This window comes from Cygnus olor, chromosome 6 (assembly GCF_009769625.2).
Source record: "Cygnus olor isolate bCygOlo1 chromosome 6, bCygOlo1.pri.v2, whole genome shotgun sequence".
Taxonomy (NCBI): Eukaryota; Metazoa; Chordata; class Aves; order Anseriformes; family Anatidae; genus Cygnus; species Cygnus olor.
The window spans coordinates 19,406,659-19,429,647 of record NC_049174.1 but is presented as its reverse complement, the minus strand read 5'-3'; the positions used below and the strand labels follow the sequence as shown (position 1 = coordinate 19,429,647).

The following is a 22,989-nucleotide window of genomic DNA, read 5'->3' as shown; positions in this document are numbered from 1 at the left end:
CACCCTTCAGAACTGACACTACAATTTTTTGCATTCAAATAGAGGGCCTATTCTTTACCTAAACCACTAATCATCATTTGTTTTTCAAGTATTGGGATCGTAGGTTAAATATATACCTTCTTCCTCTTTCAGCATGAGAAAAGACGAAAGCTATACAGGGCATTTTACAGCAAGGCCTGGTTAGGAATCAAAGCTAACATACATATGGCTTCAAAGATACTCTACCTAAGTTTTCAGTAAGAATGATGACATTAATCAGAGAGCTATGTGGTAGACAAAGGTCACTGATATTTCCATTCCTACAATCTGCATGAAGCCATATTTAAAAAGCTGAAAGTTGAGTAAGTTCCTATGCCATCTCTGAATTAGGAAAGAACTAGTGAAATGGATTCTCCTTTAAAAAACAAGTAAATCTTCCAAATGATCAAGATGAGGGCAGTTAAGTACTAATGACTGTAACATTCAACATTTAAAAATGTTTAAAAACCTATTAGAGCAATTACAGACCAGACATTCTTTCATCAACGGCATGTAAGTTTTTAGAAAAAATCTTGAAGAAATGTTTGTGAAAATGAAAATAAGCAGAAAGATGAGACAAGAATGCAACATGAATACGAATTTCACACAACATCACAAAATCTATTCTGGAATACTAGTGTGCAATTCTGATTATAACATTAAAAAACGATGGTCTTGAATTGATTCAAGTGCAGAGAAAAACTACTGAGATGATCTGAAGAATGGAAAGCCTCCAATTCAGAGAAAAACCAAAGAATATATAAACATAATAGAGCAATTACTTTATCAGGAAGGGAAACAACCTATTTCAGAGGAGAACGCTGTTGGTGCAGGAACAAACAAGTATAAACTGGCTACAAGTAAACACAGGCTGTAAATTAGAAGATTAGGTTTCTAATGATCATAGAACTAAGGTTACAGAACAGACTTCAAATCAGATTACTGGGGACAAAACACTAAACTCAATACAAACGACTAAGTTTACAGAATATATTATGTGACCTGACTACTTAGAAGGAGAGGTGACTAGACCCAACGACTGAAAAAATCTTTCCCAGTACTATACTACTTAATTTGTGTGACTGGCTTTACACATACAGATTCCCACCTCTAACTCACTCAAAACTTTCCCTAACGAAGATTTTGGGCTCAGAAAAGGTGTGAATTAGAAACACAGAGATTCATCACAAATCTATAATGCTCAAAGACCATTTTTTATCTCCCAGTTCACAACACTGCCAATGCATGTGTTATTTTAGATGAAATCCAACAGACAATTTTTTTTGAATTGTGTTCCTACAATTAAATACCTAATGTTAAAGTAGCTGGAATATTAAGAAAAGTAGCAAAACAGTATAACACTTCCAAAATGCTTTAACTTGAATAATTGTCTTTTCACAGCATGTACACATTTTAGTTACTGCACGAGTGTGCATGTTTTTTTCCTAAAAATTCTGAAGGAAAATAGAAAAAAATGTTATGTACAACTTCCAAATATGGGAAAATTCAATATTAAACAGGAACGACACTGGCTTCTCCATTTAGAGTTAGGTTTCAGCTTCAGACTGTATTCTTGCTACAGGCAGAAATGAGGAGAAAAAGAGCAAATGAATTCACAAAAGTAATAACGTGGTCTATGTAGGCTTTCTACTCCAGTCACCCTGACACAACTACCATGCACCCAGGCCCAAAGAGCTACTGTGCCAAAAAGAAGGTGCATCTTTAGAAAGCTAATTCGAAAAACAGCTTTTCTGTAAGCAACAAAATGCCTTTTGTCATTCCTAGTCTCTAGGCAGCTCCAAAATTTCAGGTTTTGGGATAAGCATGTGGGTACACAGAAAACAAGTCGCAGCTGCTGAGCTCTCATTAACCTTTAGGATGAAAGAGTAAATGCTCTTTTGTTCTAAGGACATTACCTTCTGGTAATCCCTGCTCTAAGATTTCCAAGGACTAAGCACCCACACTTAATCATCACAGCTCTGTCAAACGTCTTCAACCACCTGCAGCCAAAGATTAAACACCTGCTTCTTCTGGGAAACCATATTTACAAATCACAGAGATCTTCTCCACATTGTATATATACTTTTATCTTACTTCACTTTATGGCATCATTCTGTCATATTTGAGAATATCAAGATCCACTGTACTCCGTAAGAATCTTTGTCACCAATGTTAGTGTTTTTAATCCTAGCTATATATAGGAATTAGATATGAAACCATTTCTTAAGTCTGAACAATGACCCAGAGTCTGAACAATAAAATCAAACCAGGCATTACCAATAAGTTCCTGCTCCCTGGGAAGTTAAATCCATTCCATCCACACCGTAGCTATCATCATCCATTATTTTAGACAGACCAAAATCAGTAATTTTTATTTCTCCACATGCTGTTCCATCTACAAGAAGGATATTACCTAAACAGAGGGGAAAAAAAAATTGTTTCACTTTTTTTTATGAAGCTAAAAAAAAGCTATCAGAATGCCCAATTTTCAAAACTACGATCAATTCTCAGGAGCATTCAACTTAATGAGGGGTCAGTGACAACTTTACATCTTTATATCCTCAGGTCTAGAGTGACTTGACTATGACACATTTTAGTGCAGTCTCAGGAACTCTCTCTGTTATCATCATCATCCGAAATGGCTCCCTCAACTGGGAGCTAGCTGGACAGTGAGGAAACAGCAAAGTGTAGCAGTATACTTGTCATAATGAAGTTTCATAATTTTCTGTCCAAAACAAATTCTACCCTGCACAATTCAAGGTTTGCATATGACACAAAATAGTGCCAAGACATTACTGCAGTAACGTGCTAAGAAAATAACTCCATGTGTTAGAGCTGTACAGCAATTTCTTGATACAAAAGTTATTTGATGAGGTTCCTCTAAAAAGAGAACAAAAAATAAGGAGACTAAGAATACATTTGGTACAATGCCGTAATATGAAATCTATTATTCCATAATATAAATCTATATGAACAATTTAGTACACAGTAGCAAGCAAACAGCCTGGCACTATTAGACCCAACGTTAAAAAAAAAAAAAGTTCTGTAAAGTCCTGGTTTGAAATGCTTATCCTCAGCTGCAAAAAGTGATTGATTACTTGTTTTAATCCTTTTACAGGCTAAGAAATATATAAGGGAAAAATTATTTACAAATCAGCATTCCACCATGATCAGACAGGATTAAGCCAATTAATGATCTTATCTGCTTACATTGTTAAATGCTAATGTATGTATCTATGTGGTCTACAAATTTTTCCTACAAAGTGAAATCAAAATAATACAAAGGAGAAAAGTTATGACGGACATTTTTCTAAAGAAAAGACATCTGATTTTTACAATAAAATCAGAAAGAGAAATATCCATTTTTCAGTTGATTAAAATAAACCTGATATACGGAAGATAATTTTGGTATTTTCAATCATGAATTACAAATAAAATAAGGATAAAAAAAGGTGCTGACATTTTCAATTTTATCATTCCTCATTTACCTGGTTTAAGATCATAGTGTATAATAGGGGGCTTGATCTCATTGAGATACCGTAGTGCATTTACTATTTGCATTACAATGGACCTAGCTTCCTTCTCTGACATCAATTTATGTTGCTTGAGATAGAAATCCAAGTCATTGCCTTCACAGTATTCTAACACCGTGCAAAACCTAGGGCAGAATTTAGAGAGACAAAATTAAATGATGTATCAAACTACAAGATCAGAGATATGACAACCTCGTTTGATACGGACAAACTTAACAACGGCTACCTGAATATTAAACTATATGAGTGAAATTGTTAGTAAAACACATGGCATAACCATTAGCTTATGAAACTTGACATCAATCAGAACATTCATATTCACCAAAAAAGAAAATGCATCCCTACTGAAGAGAGATAAAGTTTAAAAAACAAAACAAAACAAACAGAAAATCCCTACCAACCAAACTCACGCTTATTTATGCAGACATATTTCTCTGTAGAAAAGATATATTCATTATCCCTTAAGATGTGACACAAAATTTCATGCCCAGTGACCATGGGCCACACTTAAGCTACTAAGGCTCCTGATGGTATTTAGTCTTGGAAACTTAAGCTACAGCATTTCCGGGCTGCCCTTCAGCAGCCCTTGCTCTGCCCAAAAACATTACAACACTGTATATTCCCTTTCATCCTCAGAACACCCTGTAGGGTTTGCTAGTCAGGTGTTACAAAACAGTGTTTACATCACTTTATAGAAGGTCTGCAATATTTATCTGATACAAAATTCTGAAACTAGTGTTGTTTTTTTGTTTGTTGTTTTTGTTTGATTGTCGAAGTTGCCCTAAGAAAACCCTAAACGTTTTGTCTGAAAGCAAGAACATATTCTTTTTGTTCAAATATTACAATACTAACAATCCTTGTCAAGTTTTAGAAAAAACTTATCATTTCATGTACGTACGTATCTGTATCCAAGGAGAAGTAGTCATATAGTTTAACTATCCGGGGGTGATCCAGTTCTTTGTGTATTCTATACTCTCTGCAGGCATGTCTAAAAGAAGATGGATACATTAATCTTCCACAATCAATAAAACGCTATTCAATTTAACATACGAAGCGTAAGTCATTAATATTTACTTGTGGTAGTTTTCTTTCTTTTCATCTCTCCAGCTTTTGTTAAGCTGGTGAATCTTCACAGCAGCATATCTTTGTTCATAAAGATCAAAAGCCTAAAAAAGAAACCCACAAATATGGGAAAGTTATAACCAAAAATAACACCCAACAGAAAGGAAAAAAATTGTCACGTAATTCCCATGTCTACTGTAATGCTACCTCCTTCCATGCATTAATCAAGGAGTTTGTTCAACCTCTGTTTAAAGAGTACACCATGTTAAAATCCTCCTGTTTATTCAGATCCCTCACCACCCCTCCGCCCCAGTCCCCAAATTTAAATGTACAAAAATATATGACTCAAACATTAGATTTAGCAGACTAAACACACTCTACCTTGTATACTTCACTGAAGCCACCTCGGCCAAGTAAGTGGAGTAACAAATACCGTTCATTCAATGTGGGGTGATCTTTAAACCTTGAAAGAAAAAAAATAATTTAATTCTGTTTAAGTTACACAGTCATAGCCTAAAATTTAAATCTCTTAGTATTACTTCTCAAGCAGCTCAAACAGAACTGTTCTTTCTACTAGTGATATCTAAAACGCCGAACAACATTTCACCATGTGCAACTTTATAGAACTATACAACACAGCCAATTTCAGTACCTGCTGACTACTCAGCAAACAACTGCTATCACAACACCATCATCAAATCACACAATTCTGACAAACTTTTGTCATTTTTTTCTTTTTGTGAGGATAAGAAAAACACCCTTAACCCACTCACTATAAACACTGTTCTCGTGATGAGTCAACAGAGAAAATACTATTCTGCAGTCTTTTTTTTTTTTTTTTTTTTAATTTTTGAAACTAAACCACTGCCTATCAACAACAGTAATCATTGTCGATGTCAGCAACAGTAATAACAGTAGAGTCTGTGTCCTCTCCATAGCATGAGTTCTGCTTCTAGGCTGTCTGAAAAATCCGAAGTGAGCAGAGAATTTCAGTACATTTTCCACCCTTTCAATCTGTTCATTTATCCTTTACTAATAAACATGCCCAGAAACCCTCCAATGGTAATATTCTAAACACAGGTGAATATTGCTTTGCAACCCGCATCACTAGAGGGCTGCTGTTCTCTTCCCTATCATCCTACAGTATGTATCCTGCTGAAATCCCAAACCCTTCCTCTGCATAAAGGTTAATGAGATGGGAACCAAGTGCTCTCTGCTCGCTGTGCCAAATTTGTTATATGTCAGCTTCTGTTTTCTGGAACAGATAAGGAAGATATGCTTCCTTATATTTATATATATATATAAATGGACTTTATATAAGGCTAAGAAGTTAGAAAATAACCAACAGCAGTACACAAGAAAACATATCAAAGGACTGAATATCTGCACATACTCTTATCAAAAGCAAGAAGGAAAAACGCCTTCTAAATGCAAAATGATGCTGAAAGATACAGAAAAGGACCACACACTCTGCTAAAATGTGAAGACGACAAAATAAATCCCTCCATATGATCAGTCATCCAGAGTCTGACTGCTCACGTTTGCAACAAAGGGAAGCAGAAAAAAAAAAGTGAAGGATTCAGAGAGATGATGATGACTGCTGGAACTCTTTGGGGGTTTGTTAGATGAAAACACATTTTTTTTTATCAGCTTCCAAAATCCTAGTAAGCTGAGCTGGTGACTTGATTGTCTTTCTAACAACAAATGGGATTTCAGAGTTTACTCTTTTTGAAATACGGATTTTTAGTAAAGCTCTTTAGAGATAGAGAAACTAGGTAAATATTTAGGTAATATTAGGTAAGATTTTATGAATCCTAGTAGTAAATGACACAAACAAAACAAATGTTTGCAAGTCTCTTCACTCACAGTGACAGGTGACCTCATAGGGTCATGGGCCTCACAAAGCCTGATAGGCTCTATCATTTTATCACATCTTCAGTACAATGATGAGATACCTATACTCATAAATCTAGAGCCAACTGCTAATTATACTGCATTGAAAACCTTAAGGAAGGTTTATGCATATTTGAATGTTAAAGTTTTTATTCTTTTTAAAAATCATAAATAATAAGCAACACATTCAGTACAGATTAAATAAATTTAGAGGTATAATAATTATGAGACTGATGTTACGTGATCAGTAGCCCATTTCTTCAAACCACTCTTGAAGATTTTAAATTAATGTTTTCTTGGTCCTTCTATGACATCTATGCCCCTAGTAGGACCAGTCTTGAGAACCTTTCCACCTCCCCCCTCCACTGCTGCTTCTGCTAACCCTGCGTGGCTCTCCGTGACTCAGAACCAGCACCCTGCAGGAAGCCCCAGCATCTCACGGGCTCTCAACCCAGACAGGAAAGCCCTAACCTGTACCCTCCACTTGTCCTGTTCTCCCAGTGTAGTTGTAACATACAAGTTTACCCATCTTTAAACTAGGCAATACAAAATTTTCTACGTTTTGTTGTTAAGCCTGTGGCCCCAAACAGGTAAGTTTGCAGAATACTTCATGTTTGGGAGGCTTGAGGGGGGGGCATGCATGCGTAGAGTGATGTGAAGGGGAAGGCAGCCAGAACAAGAAAGAGGGCTCAGCCTCAGACCCCAGGTGGAAGTTGAAAACCCAGCAGGATTTGTGTCAGGACCCAAAGGCCACTTCAGAACCCTCTCTCTTATCAAGTGGTTGAGACCCAAGTAATATTAGGAAAAGACAGCAGGGGCTGCAGACCTAAGTGACTTCCCCATTACTTCTGTCTTCTGTATTATACTTGTAAGCTGCAGCTTGGCTACTTGGCAAATATTCAACTCTAACTCTGCCGCCTCTCCCCCCGCCCAACGAAAACCCCCAAAAATATGAACACTAAGTAGAAAGCTTTTAATTTTGTATCACAAAGGATGCCAACATTGACTGGAAAAAGAAGTGAAGGTGCTTGTCCATGTCCTGTAACTGTTTTCAAGGGGGGACTAATTTGGGCACGTTTTGTCCCTGCCCCTCCTACACAATGTGTACACAGACACACAACCTGATAATTTTTCTGTGGTATTTATTCCTTCTTGTTGAATTATTATTATTATTTTTAAACTTCTTATGCCAACATTGAGGATTAACAGTGGTTAGCATTTTAGCATTTAACATTCCAAATAACACATCTATTTTTATTTTGTTGTAGGACGTTTATTTTCAAAAGAAAATATTCTGCCACCAAAGTGTAAGTAAGCATCAACACTCATTATTTTTCATAACCAAAACAATGACGCAACATCAATTTAGCTATCAATTAGCACTACAGCCACATGGTAACAAAATTTTTCTGTATTCCCTGAGGGTATGGGGACCATTAAAATAGTAGAAAACAATTTCATGTCTTGTCGCTTTAACGTTCAGAAATCTTAGTGTATATATAAATCTATTGTGTCTAAAAAGTAGAAATTAAAGCCCTCAAGTCCTAAGGCTACTGTTTCATAAACATTTACTAGTGCAGAAACAAGCCCAGTCCTGCCATTTCCTTCCCCATGGCTGCTCATTCCACCCTTGCATTGCCCTCTCTCCTCATGGCAGCACAAGCATTTATGCAATGGGGGGCAAAGAACTAGGCCAGAAGTTTGATTGATATGGTGTTAAAATTAATCCAGAAAAAGAAACCACAGGAACTGGAAATTTAACTTGCATCAACCTCCAGCATCTGTTCCCTACAGAAATGCTATTGCTAGCATGTGAAAAGAAAAAGGGCAAGTGCATAAGAAAGAAGTAGATAGGCAGAACTGGTTTCTTTCAAGCAACAGTGCCAGCTTTAAGTGCTGGTGGAACTGTGGTGTTAATGTTTGTATTCTCCATCATGGAAAACACACTTACTTTATTAGTTATGTAATTACTTTGGAATCTACATAGTAAAGCAAATTTTAAATGCCAATTCAACATTATGATAAATTGCCATGCAAGCTGAAGTACAGAGTAACATTTAACTTAACTCAAAATACTTTGCATTTATCTTTTTACTATCAGGTACCTGTGTAATATGTAAATTACAGTGCAATAAAACTAAAACTAATTTTAACTGCATCATAAAATCTCTGCTCTGACATCAAACCTCCCCACCATTTTCTTGCGTTACTGTCAGCTAAGGGAATTGCATTAGGTTCCCTTACAGGATCTTTTTTTTTTTTTTTTTTAACCTAGTAACATGGTCTTGAAAGTTTTAACTTTCTTGCATTATAATCTGTGTATGTATGTTATTTCCTGCATATTCAATAAAACCGTTAACTTAAAACTGGAAACCTTTCTATTTGGCAAAGTTTAAATGATTTTTAAAAAATATATATACATAAACTAACAAAGAAAAACTTATGAACCTGCTTCTCTCTTACAGGTAAAATTTGATGTTAGCTCATTATATTAAAAGTAGACGTGCAAAATTAAGACATTAAGTCTCTTACTGTGAATTATCTTCATTATTTATTCTTTTCAGTTCTCTTATGTGAAGATTTCTAACTCTTTCCAAACGTTCAAGTTCTGCTTGTATTTCAGCTTCCTCCTGCAAATGAAAAGAATGAAGTATAAAAGCTCATTTACTCCCCATTTGAAAAGGATATTTTTACCCCTGCATCAATACTAGTGGTAATGGAGGAACATAACATTATAAAACCCTGCTGAACTAGAAGCACTGTTTTCCTCTTAAAGCCTGAAAAATTCAGAAAGATAAGGCAAAAGCCTGTTTCAAGGAACTTTCTGTCCATGAACCCACAGGTAATGGGATGTTCATAGTTTTGTTCTGCACTGTAGGGATGCTATTCAAAATGAGAGGCAGCTGGGTTTTGTACCTCAGCCAAGGAGAGAAATTATCTGGGAAGCGGTCTGAAATTGATGTACAATGAAGAAAAAACTGAGATATGTGCAGTTACAGATTTTGTACAAACTGACATATTAGGAAAAGATGTCTGAAATATTTTGAGGCTGAAGCACAAACCGAAAAAAAAGAATAAATCATTACAGCAAAAGTGCTCTAAAGGTGTTGATATAAAACACCATAACCAAACTAATTTCAATAGATTTTTTCATTTCTATCTTATTAAAATTACAAATGCAGAACATGTGTTGCCTAAAATTTCAAATGCAATTTCTAAAGTATGTCACCTACATACACCTAGGACATTCCCTAATCCTGGCACTTAGAATTATGTCATTTTTATGCTACATATCAGCACTGAAATATCTATTCAGATTTTCAGATTCTCCCTGCCTCCAAAAATGTAAAGAATGCACAGTGCCTAATTTGTGTAAACCAGTGTATTTATACTTGAAGCAAAAAATGTATACTCATTGAAACACACTGTAGAAAGTGTTGCATTTATTTCAGAGTTAGTACCTATAGGACCTGAAAGTTTGAAAAAAAAAAAGTAGAGACAAAATTAGTCTGTACATGAAAGCTAATAATTATGGAATTATTCTAGCTGAAAAGGAGAAAGAAGGCCTGGCATTTGATATGTTTTTTTGTTTGTTGTTTTTTTTCCCAGCAGTGCCAGTGGAAGCAGTGCCCCACATCATCTCTTGTTATTTTGGCACAGCTATTTGTACAGCCACATGGTGAACCAGACTGGAAAACTAATCAATCTCTTCTTTAAAAGTTTAAAAAAAAAAAAAAAAGTAAAAAAAATTGCAAGCCTTGCAAAAAACATATTTATTTTTTAAAGAAGCTAAATCAGTTTTCTGACCCAATTCATATTGTAACTGCACATTCTGGCAGTGCTGGTGAAGGCAACAGGGCAAGTCATGGCACAAGGGAACAGAGGTATAAGTCAGCACAGGGGAGATAAAATACCTTAAAGATGGTATTTCCAAAAACTGTACATCGTAAAACCATATCCTGAAACAACAGCTGTATTTATATAACCTAGAACACACATTAATTAAATGAGTAAATTCAGGAACCCAGACCAGATGATTTCAGCTAATATCCTGAATCCCTTCTGTGATAAGCTAAGGAAAAAACAAACAAACAAAAAAACCCCACACCACCTTCAACCCAAACAGGACATTAGATGAACCTCCATTCAGAAAAAGAAACTCAAATCCCTCATAATTTAAAATTTGGACTAAGTAACACTAATCTGCTAGCAAATCTAGGTGGATCATTTGTTTTTCCTAACATGTACTGTAAAGTGTTTTTTTTGTTGTTGTTGTTTATACAATGTTAAACTCTTTCGTATTTAGATTCATGCTTGCAGTTCTCCATTAAATATCCTGAAATGATACGCAGTTCCTCATAACCCATTAGTCTTCTATAAAGAATTCTAGCCCTTCTCCCCCCTCAAAAGGCCACACACTTATACACACACAATTGTCTATGTTCTTCCCAAAGGCTGACAAAAAAAACACATCAGTTATGCCTCTTTTGGGCTTTTTTGTTCATATATTATGCAATTCAGTGGTTCTCAAAATGTGGTTCATAGGCCAATGTTAGTCCAAAGAGAACTGGCTGGTTGCATTGTTTCCAGCTGTTATTTAGGACACTCAGGCTGTGAATACCTTTAAGCAAGAATGAACCAGCTTAGCTGCCTCAGGTCACTGCTATATAAAAGGAAGTGAGAAAACAAGAGCCTCTCTCCAGGACCAAAGCTGCTAGTTGGAAAAGAATTTCCTGGGGAGCAGAAGGAAAAAGAGAACTGGTGGTGGCAGCATGTACAGGGCACCAAAAATAAGAGCACCAGGAAAGCATCTGGAGAGTGAAAAGGAAGAGGAGCAGACAGCAAAACAGCATATGCAGCAGGAAAGAATAAATGTAACCAGCAATGAAGCACTAGGGAATATATCCATGTAGAAAGATAATATTTTTCTTAGTTAACAACAAAATCTATATCACCCATAAGAATTAAAATGCAATAATGTATTTTTATTATTACTTTCAGATTTATTCAAACTTGGTTTGCTAAGAAATCATATTTATTTCCTCCTCTGGCATTCAGTCAAATTTTTTCTTATACAGAGCACCTTAGCATTGATGCTAAAGGTGAAAAACAAGTTGGGGATTAAACAGATTTGAAACAGCTTCTTTCATTAGTCACTTGAAATTTCCAACAGATTTCAAAAAATAGTTAAAGCATGGGAAAAAAATAAAAAATTTCCTAACAATTTCATATGAAGCTGGTGCTATTTCTACAGCATTAACAGTGAAGGGCAAACTGGGCAGTCTACCTTGTAGGGCCAACAAGTTTCTATGCAAATTCCCTACCACAGATTCAAGTATTTTGTATTCTTTGATCAACAGTATCAGTGTTTTCACATGGTGGCCCAGCTCCGTTTAATCACAGTAGGATTTATAACAGGTTATTTGTACAACTGAAGAGAACAGGCCAGAAACAGACTCTTGCAATGTTTCAAGGGGAAAAACACAATGACCTGTTTTGATGGAACATCTCAATAGCTACTGCTCAGCAGATAAAATATCTGTCTACTCAAACTGAATTATCACTAGAGAGTTTCATTTATATCTACATTTTAGTGGTACTTTCCTTTCACACTTGAGATATTTCTGCCTTCTTCAACAGTCACTCCTTTTCAAAGGCTATTCTTCAAAAGCCTTACTTGACTAAGCTATAGCTTGTTAATATCGTAACTACTTCATTACACAGATTTATTAGAATGGATTCAATAAAAAAGCACTGCTAGATTTTTTTCAGAAGTCAAGAACTGGAATAAAGTATCTGACAGCACATATCATTTAAGAGGCAGAGAGGAGGTTTTCCATAAAACTAGGAAAATTCTTTTCTCTCTTACTACAGGTAATATGCTAACTGGTAACAACTGAAATGTATACTATAGATAATAAAAACATGGTATTTATTCAGAACTGCAATGTCCCATACATTGGACCTTTTTAAAGATTAAAAAGGAATGTAAAAAGGCCACATATCAGATTTGGTTGACTCCACATTCTCAACTCTAAAATGAGATCAGTAGTGGCAGTTACATCTCTGTTACAAGGATTCACTGTTATTCCCTTGTACTCCCAATGCTTATGGCAAGGAAGCCCTCTCCTTATTTTGATAGTACTAGTCTTCATGGTTCAGGGCACGCCCCCAGAACGTTAGAAAAACAGACCATATACATACCTTTTTGAGATGTCCTAATCGAAGTTTGAAAATTTCTTCCTGTTCGTGATACTCTGCTAGAGTCAAACTGGAAAAAAAAAATAAAAATCTTATTAACTATTCTTACTTAAATGCTACAGTAAACAGAGCATCTTATGCTAATTATTTACAACCATAATACCAAAAGGTATATTTTTGAGCCATTTGAACATCTTTGTTTGTAATTTCAGAGTGAACACATACTTACAGAATGCATTTGTCTGGTGTTCTGGAACATTAACTGCCTCTCCCAGTAGACTCTAGCTGTTCTCCCAGACAGCCTGTTAGATTACCTGGATGCATTCTAAATCATCTCACCACCCTAGTATTTCAGCTGACGCTTCACTGCTTGGTTCTCAACTCTAACACTTAATGCACCAAGAGATGGAGATACAGAAACTAACTGGATGAGATTTGTAACAGTAGATTTTTGATCCACAATTTAGAAAATGTAGTGCTAATCCACAGATTCCAAGTTCATTAACACTACATTTTGCATGAGACCATAAATTCAGTTTTGAATTGGCATACAACTCTTCATCTTGTTCTCTCTTCATTTTCCTTTCAGATAAGATTCCTGGTTACAATTAATTTAAAGGTCCCTCACTGTCTGTGGGCTTTCTAGGAGAGGTCTGTTACCACCCAGAGGATCCAGACTGTTCATATGGACTAGTAACTAAGAAACATACAAACTGACTACATGCAATATCCATCTCACTAACAACAAACATGCAAAACAGAACCTCTTACAAATCACCAAGAAAGAGAACAAAGACACTTCAAGTTCCAGAGAAGAAACCATATGTTTATGATGAAGGGGTACAAGAGATTGGGGTGGGCAAGAAAAAAGTATGGCTTCCACACAAATCCCTACAAATACAGGCACAAAACTGATGCTGGATGACATATGCATTTTACTTTGCCAAGATCTATTATTTGCATTATGCAAAGCTAAAGATAATAGCATAGTATGTTTTCACAAAGTCCACATTTTACTAGGTTGAATTATCAACTGTCCTGGGAAGATAAGTTATACAAATGTATAGAAAACACTCCAAGTCAGGTGAAAAAAGCACCCATGACCATGTCCTGTCCATTTTAGAAAGAAGCCATCTTTTATTTTAAGAAGCATCACACCAAGTTACCCTGCATCTTTTTTTTCCCCACTGTAATGAAAAGCAGCCACGTATTCCAACCAAAAGAAATCTACAAACATGCTGAAGGCAATGGAGTGAGGAAATTCACCTCTCTTCAGGAAAGTCAGAAAATCTCTCAAAGCCATATTTTGGAACTGAACATTTATATTGTTTTCCTGACAAAATTTCCTCTGGGGAGGAGAAGAGGCATTATGGCAAATATGAAATGGAGTGTCTCAATAGCACAGGAAAGCTGGCAAGGCATTCCACATATAGTCCGAATGACAGCAAGAAACCTAAGAAAACAACACACTAATTCCTGCTCTAACGATAGACCTATCAAAGACAGCGCCAAGACCAAGCTAGACAACTCACAGTAGCATCCCTGACATGTTTTCAATATTTCTACTTGAACAGCAAACTATTTGAACATGGAATAAGCTCTCAATTAAAAAAACCAAAACAAAACAAAACAAAGAATAAATGCCAATGTGAATGAGGTTGAGTATTATTTCTTTCCAGATTCCTATGTGAAGTATAAATTACAGGTCTGTGCACTTATTTCCAGAAATGCAGATTTTGTAAAGTTTGTCTCTCAGGTAGAATAATCTTTAGGTGGCTTAGCAAAGCTGAATCACAAGTAAAACACACTGAAAATATAAAGTGTGTATCATGAAACTTTCCAGAATTTTCACTGAACACTGACAGCACTAAAACCAAAGATCCCCTGAAAAAATAACACAATATAGGAAATCTGTTTTTATTTATTTATTTTTTTTATTTTTAATTAAACCTCAGCTCTCTAAGCAGAGTTATGACAAAGTGCTTGGACAGCTCTAACAAGTATTGCCTTCCAAAAAGTTTTTAAACAGCCCTCTTGAGCGCAGAGCACAAGTTAGAGGTCATATTGAAAACATTACGATTCAAAGTCACTTTTTCCATGCGTCCATGTTATATCCCAATAAGTTACTGTTTTCTGTTTTTCTATTTCCTTACAAATCTAATTGTATTAGAGACACAGCATGATTCACAGCAATTTGAAATTGTTGTTACTGACCATAGCATCTTGTAGGAAGACATAAAACGCTGAACTGTACACAGAAATAGCTGCTTTGGATTTTGTTAGTTTACTTATGAAAAACAAGACTTTATTCCTTCATATTCAAAAATAAGTGTTTAAAAAAGCAGGAGTTAATTACTTTTTATCTTTATATATACTTTGCCTATATATTGCTGAAATAGCATATAACAAATAGTACAACAAAGACAGCATGCATGTTGTCTGTTTTCTGGCCACAGGCCACCAACCAGCCCACTGCAGAGGCTGAAAACACCCAGACCGGAGAGCGCTTTCCACCACCTCCCACTTATGTCTACCCTCTGCCTTCTGCAGGCCAGTGGCACACTGGAAGCCCCTTCTGACAGCAGAAGTCAACTACAAGATGCCGTCACTTCCTGCAGAAGGGGCTACTCCTCCACGACCCAAGAAACACAGGACTCATCAGGCGTGGAGGATGGAAAGTTGAGGAGCACACGGGAGGGATGGAGGCCAGCAACAGGCTGCTACCAGCCACTAAGTGCACTGAAGTTGGAAAATCAGGCTGGAGGCTGACGGGAGATGTGCTGGGGGAAGAGGGCAGCTGGTAGTAGGCTGAGTGAAGGAAACTGGTAATAGTTTAATCCTGACCATGATTTCTTTAATTCTAAACTACTGTGCAATAAATGCTGTATTTTAACTGTCTGCAGCCAAATAGACCATTACATACATGCAATAAATTCCTGAAATTCCAAAATAGCACTGGATTTATTATATGCTTGCAGTATAATTTGATGTGTAGGGGCATGGTATGCCATATTTATTAGTCACTGGAAGAAAGCAGGCAGCCTTCCCGGTCTGAGAGGTTTGGTACCATGATTTAAACATTTACTTTATTAGCAAGAATGAGCTTTCCAGTAGCTTAACAATGTTTTCATAGGCTAATTTATAAGACTTTGACAAAGTATGCACAAGTAGACCTAACCAACCTCTGCACTTCTTCCTCACAAGTTAGGACAAAACCTTTTTTCTGTGATCAAAACATTCTTACTTGTGGGTACCGACAACACACACAAATGGCTAAATGCTCCTTGGTTGTCATGACAATTAAGCCTGGCACATTTACAACAATCTTTCCTCCCACCTTTTCCCAGTTGAAAAATCATTCTGGATACACATTAACAGCAGAACGCTGACATGCCCCAAAACAGCAATTTGCACATCCAGTACAAGCTCTTGGTTACAATCTTTGAAGTGTTCCTTTTTTGGGTCAAAACTTATTCAAGTTCCTAGAATTTCTACAAAGATGGGCAGTGAACACTGACCGATTCAAGCCTTCCATGAGGTCTTTCTGCCATGTCCCACTTCCATTGTTCCCATGTCTGCCTTAGAAAGAGACTGCCTCAGGAAAAGAGCTGTTGTCACTTGTCCTGTAAAGCCCAGACACATTGTTGGCACTTCAATCTGAAGAAGTTTCTGAAAATATTTTTATTTGTTCCATACAGAACAGAATGCTCCCTCTAACTGATGCATTTGTTCAGCTACATTAACAAACTTTGCCAGCTCTCTCTGCTCTTCTTCTTCAAATTACGTACAGTGACAAGGACCCATGCAGACTCTCACGGACTAACTGGGTGAGCAGAAAAAGAGGCGACTGGGAATTAACTACAACCAACATGGCTGAAGCTGGAGAGGAAGGACTACACCACCCACACTACATAAAATGCTGCTTCTAGAATCAATTGCCTAGTAAAAAATAAGACCTACTTTCAAAAAGTTGGGACAATGTTATCATCTGTGAAGTCACCAGGAATTTGGAATGGATTTTTTAAACAGATTTTTCCAAAACTATGAAGGCTACCCCTATTTCAAATACATTTTAATTCTTGAAATACATTTCAATTTATCACTTTCACATAAGACTAATAAAGTTACTTCATTCGGTAGAAAGGTGATCTCTCAAAACTGAAACTACTTTTTAGTTTTGGTTGGGGTCACAAAAAACAGAATGAATGTTGGAAAATCAGAACGGTGTTTAAATAACACGCAACACACAAGTCTTTACACCAAAATCACCTTTCACTCATGGTAATGACAGGTGGCCACTTTGCACTGAAGTTACCCATACAGAAGACTTTGCTTTTACATTCTTGTCAGAGAACATAGTATATCCAGCTAAACTAAAACAACGCTTTTCTTAAGAATGCCTTCAGGCAACACCTTAAATCAGTTTCAAAACAGTTAACCGCTGTTTTCAGAAAAGTCTTCAATAACATTGCTTGTTACAAAGCTATAGATCATTTTCTCTTGTCAATAGCTGCAGCTGGAGACATCTTCTAAAGCAAACAGTGTTAGGAAGGTAGAGACACTTGTTGCTAACAACAGTTAGCAAGATGTTTGTTTGTTTGAAAAAAATTTGCCTAATCACTTGCATGTATGTTGTGCTGATTTACTACTGGTTTAGTTCATTAATCTCAGCAGCTCTGTATTTTCCCTAGCTTCATATAAACAGAACATCTTCCATTTGGCTATACTAATTAAGATCATTACTTTCAACGTAACACAGGAACAGTGATAAGCACAATGTAATAGGAGGGAATCACATACAGCAGATGACAAATTCACTCTAAAATGGAAGAGCAGAATTAGTAATGGTTTTATCAAGGTACACAAGGCATATTTAATTCTGTACTGAGAAGCAAAAGGGAATCAACACACAGCACTACTCTATAAAATCATAACAAATCATAAATACAAACATTTTTAACACCCTTTCAAGTAAGGGCCTAAGAGCATGATGTGGCTTAATGATTCTGTGATCTCAGGACATACTAAAAACCTTCTCAAAGGTTTGAAATAAAATCTGTAAGCTTATCATAAAGGCAAGCTATCTTTTATCTTGATTATGTTATGTTCAAATTAGGATACTTCAAGGCAAAAGCAGTTTCAATAACAATTTATTAGACACAAAAGGGCAATTCTGATTTTTCTCTTGGCAATTCTGCAACCAGCAAGCATTTTCATGTGCCGTTTAACACAACTGGTTAAGCCAAATTAAATGAAAATTTGATATTTTTTTTTTTAGTAATTTGGAAATGATTTGAAACTGCGTAACACCAGAAGCTATTCAGAAGTCTATTACCAGGAATTCACCTTGACCTACTTAATAATTAGGCCACATCTTCTGTATTTTTTCCCCAAAGTAAATATTTTATCGTCTCCTAAAGTAGCATTAAGATTATGGAAATTTAACATGAAGGATAACATGGCCAAATGCACCTGTCTGGTATACAAATAAATAGTACTAAATAGTAATTGTTGGATTTTCAAAATTCATAAAAAAAAACCAACAACCCACAACTTCTATGACAATGATAAATTGAAAAAGCAACACCGAGTTCCCTGCACAAATACAAGAAATGGGAACTACACACTTCCTACTACTACCATTTTGTCCTTTATGTTTATTTCTATTTCCTAGTGAATACAATGTTATATACTGTCAAATCACGTAGAAAAATAGCTGTTACATATGGAAGGCATCTAAAACAAAAATCTGGTTTACATATTTGAAAATAAATTTTTATAATTATCAACTCCTGAAAGGCAACAAACTGTATGAACTTTCACTTTTAATGTGGAACCTTAAAGGTGGTCTTCTACACAAGAAAACGCGCCCACGTACAATCTAGAGCATTAACATCAGCCCATCAACCATAAAAGTACTACTCTCTCACTGATGGGGTAAACGTTCAAAATGAAGATTCTTTTTTCCTGATCACTTTCAAACTAAGAATTGGTTAGAGCCACATTGACTCAAATGTTCTGAAAATATTGCTTGGATGCCCAGCCTAGTAGTTCATAATCTCATTATCAACTGAAAAAAAGCCTTTGCATTCTTTTACTATGAAATATACAGAGACTTGCATAAGAAGCATATATTGTATAAGAACACGATGATTATATACAGGCAAAGATAACATGCTAGTGAATTAAAAAATCTGTAATTTTTCATTCCTTAAATGTTACTTTTAATAACAAGAGATATCGCATTCAAACAAAAAGGTATTTTTAACAGGACAGTAATCTTTGGCATACTATTCAGAAGTATTAATTATGTTCTAAAAAGAAGTGTAGGCACTAAGTATTGCTAAAGAATCAATTTGACTGAACACTCTTCATCTCTCTGCCAAAAAACACAAGTAGCACTCATCAAGATTTGCTTATATTGCCAGCCTTACTATTATATTTTGATATTTTTGTCACAGCCGAATGATTTCACAATGCGATCTTTAAGAATTATATATTATGCAAAATATGTGCAGCTGTCTTCGAACTGATGGTCAAAACACATGATTTTGTAGATGTAACCAAAGGAATTTAGAAGTTCCCTTCCTTCGAGGTATAAATTACCACCTCCAACAAGTGACAGGTGACATGCAATGATGTGCAACACACTTAGCCTACTTCTGCAAAGAAAAATACTAACTTACTAGTCTTTTTAAACCTACTTATTTACTTTTTATTTAAACTGACTAGGAACATACACACCATCAGCTGCAGCCTCTCAGCATCACGGGCAGTAACTAGTATCTGTAAAAAGCAGCTTCTCAAAATACTCAATTAAATGTCAAGAACACATCTGCCTGTGCGCCCTGGATGGTACCACTTCTGTTTGGAGGAAAAAAAAATTCACTTAAAGAATTGAAAATTCTTTGATAGCCCTCAATTTTTATGTGTAAATGACAAAAAATTTCAAGTGTGAATACGTGAAATAGATCAGTAACCATAATAGACAGCTGATCTCAGGATCTGCATTCAGAAGGGGGAAAAAAGATTTTCTCCTTTTTTTTTTTTCTGGACACATTTTCAAATACTAAAGGCAAAAAAAAGCTTTTTCTGTCAGATAAAGACTGTTAAATAAAAAAAAAGAAATGATCTCTAACGGAAGAAGAGGTTCCTAAATCAATGTGGACAAATAACAGTTCAACAGAAATCAGTAACATTGCACGAGTAAGAAATCAGAATAAGGACTCCTCTGGATTATGAAAAAAGAAGGAACATTGCATAAACACAGAACAGGCCTTTCCCTGGTGACTACCAAAAATAAATTGGGCAATTGTACGGCATCTTCATAGGCAGTGGTGCAAATTTCCCTAACATCAGCAAGTCCTCAGTAAGTATATAGCTGCTGAATATACTGAGTGTCTTTTTATGCTGTTATTTGAATGGAACTCACACAGACAATATCTGAGAATTTATGTAAAAGACTGATTGAAATGTTAAACTTACAGCTGTGGTAAATTGGGTCTAACAAAGGGATCGTTTTCTGCCCCATTCACAGCTTTATTTTTCCTCTGCTTGGGTTCAGAATTGGCAGATGGTGCCTGAGAATTATTTGTAGTTGGAGGCTTTCGCTTGGCCAGGAGCTTTCTTTGCCTTTCAATGTCTTCCCTTTGTTGATTCACCCATTCTTGCTGCCTGTAAACCCAAAAAAAAGCTTTATTAAAGTTTCATCATTATGCATTTTTAAAGAACTATCTTTTAAACTGATGAAGTTAATATTTTTTAATAAAATTTACTGTACATTTGAAAATGTTTCTTAGGGTTTCTTAACTATGATTCTTTACTAGGTGGAAGATTTTTCCAGAAGTTTTGTCACAATTTAATTTTGAACTAGTTTTTTTGTTTGAAATATTTTTTTGTTGTTGCAGTTTGTTTATTTAAAAGTAATACACATTATTTCTGCACTGAAAAAAATGCATCTGAGCTGGAGAATACCTTGTTTTATAATGCCAAAAGAAAAGCAGCAGAGTCAATGGGAAGTAGCTGATTTTTATAGGCCAAATACTGAATTTGATCTGACCATGATAAATAAATCATCAGTTTGGGTGTATGACAATTACGGCTTTTATGCAAACCACATACACAGATTGTCTTTAAAAAAAAATCAACATCCTATGCAATCACATAATGCTAAGACTACACAATCCCCTTCAAAAATTAAAATTTTGGTGAGCTACTCAAATATATAGAGCCAAAGAGCGAATTAGACTCATCACCAATATACATCTTTTGATGCACTGCATAATTACTTTACCACCATCTCCAATTGTCTCCCAGGCTGCTTTTTCTTGGCCCCATCTCTGCTGCAAGACCTGTTGCAGCAGCTCTCTTCCAGCTGGCTGCTTTCCTCCATCCACTTGGGCTAGACTATCTAAGGCTGCCAGATTTGTCCCTCATCTTTCATTGCAACGAGGAGCTCGTTGCCTGAAAAAGGCTGCTACAACCATGCATGTGCAGAACACCTATGTGACCAATGAGAACTTCAGACTTCATCTGTCCCAATGATCCCCAGTAATACTTGGCTAGCTGCTTGAAAAATCACAGATTTAGTTTCACAGCTCTTTCTACTAGCTAAGCTGAACAGTTACATTCTGCTCAATTAGTACATTCACATTTTTTTTTGTAAAGACGGCTAAAATCAAGTGAATCTGAATCATTTTCCAAAGACATCCAGCCTTAGTGTTCTCTCAGCTGGTTAAGGGAGTCCTGTACTGTATTCTCAGTCTTCAAAAGGCAAAGCAAAATATAATGTATGAAAAGCTGCTCTAATCCTAGAATCTCAGTAATAAAAAAATCCACTAGAGGGAACTAACAATTACTGAGAATTTTAAGAATATTGCATTGACTAACTTCACAAGATTTTGAAATGCAAAGCCATCTGTCCACTGTTCAGTAAATGAAGCACCATGACGAACTGTTGTAAAATGCCCCAGGCGTAATCTGTCTTGCATGCTCTTCTCTCTGCTTGCCAGCTTTTCTTGTGTGCTCTAAGAAAACAAAATATATTCATATTTAGTAATACTAAAGCATTCAAAAAGTCAGTATAGTACTCAGTCTTTTTTTCCCCCAACAGATTTCTAAGGGAGGGGAAAAATTACAGTAGATGAAAAAAATCCTTTATTACTTTGCTCCTTTTATTCTCACTTCTGCAGAATTCATCTGCACTTTTCAGAATTGGTACTGATGATATTTATACACCAAAAAAATGAGTTAGACTTAGTTTCCCTACAAAGTTTACTTGTCTTCATAATTAAAACATTTTATTTGTAAATGCAGCAGAACTAACAGTGTCAGCATCATTTAAGTGTATAATTAAGATTATGCCTGTACATGTCTATTATATTAAACAAACCTGTTTAGATATTAGAAGTGTATCTACTTGAGTTTACCTGGAAACTCCCTTGACAGGATATCTGATTTATTACTTGTACCAAAGTGACTGGGTTCAAGAATCGCTAGGTAGGAACACACTGCAGGTAGGTTTCGTCTTGGTCCTATGGCCCAATACCACATAGTGAGAAGTTGATGGAATTAAGGATTGTTGTGTTAACACACTTCCAGACTGAAGAGGAGGCCTGCATGGCCTTTGGAGAAAAACTGCCTATGTGATATTCTCAGTATGAAGTTGCTCACCTAGCAGCATAGATGATGCATCTTTTCCTTCTATTCCCCTCATGCTGGAAGTTAAAAAGGACTGAAATAATGTATTTATGATATGCTAGCGAGGAAATTCCTCCTAAAAATCTACAAGATCAGTTTGCACCCTTGTATCTGACAACAGCGTCTAGCAGCCAGTGTTAGGGAACAGACTTGGCTGTTTACCTTAAAAAGTTTATATCCTAATTTGTAATAAAATGATTTTCTATTCACTTTTTATTAGTTATTCTTTTAATAAGATGATTTTAAAGAAGAGGAAGGGAAACAAGGTATCCTTGTCTTTTAAGGAAAAGTGCTGCTAGTTCAAATATAATTGGCATTACATTTGAAATAGACATTTCTTTCAAAGAAGTATGAAGGCAGCAAATGGTCACCTTCATGTCCTTGCTTCCATTAATTCTGAGCTAAGAGAGCATTTATTATTTTATATCAAAAATTATCTCAGCCACTTATACGTCTCACAAAGATTATCTGTCTCTTCTCCACAACAGAGTAAGTTCAAAAAATGTTTTCACCCACTTACAATCTTAAATTTTATCCAGAAAATTAGTTGCATCCTGAATTCGTATCTTTTATGATGTGTTAT

At 35.8% G+C, this 22,989-nt stretch overlaps 1 protein-coding gene across 8 annotated transcripts in view; it reads right to left on the bottom strand.

Moving 5' to 3' along the window:
* The window catches only part of TLK1 (tousled like kinase 1), an 89,548-nt gene that overhangs the window by 5,439 nt on the left and 61,120 nt on the right, over window positions 1–22,989 (bottom strand). For all 8 annotated transcript variants that reach the window (XM_040562101.1, XM_040562102.1, XM_040562097.1 and 5 more), the window contains exons 10-18: window positions 21,597–21,733; window positions 20,193–20,381; window positions 12,711–12,777; window positions 9,039–9,136; window positions 4,995–5,076; window positions 4,626–4,717; window positions 4,450–4,539; window positions 3,507–3,676; window positions 2,296–2,431 (exon numbers count right to left, since the gene is read on the bottom strand). In XM_040562101.1, the coding sequence (XP_040418035.1) occupies window positions 2,296–2,431; window positions 3,507–3,676; window positions 4,450–4,539; window positions 4,626–4,717; window positions 4,995–5,076; window positions 9,039–9,136; window positions 12,711–12,777; window positions 20,193–20,381; window positions 21,597–21,733 (1,061 nt within the window). The remainder of the gene's footprint in view (window positions 1–2,295; window positions 2,432–3,506; window positions 3,677–4,449; window positions 4,540–4,625; window positions 4,718–4,994; window positions 5,077–9,038; window positions 9,137–12,710; window positions 12,778–20,192; window positions 20,382–21,596; window positions 21,734–22,989) is intronic.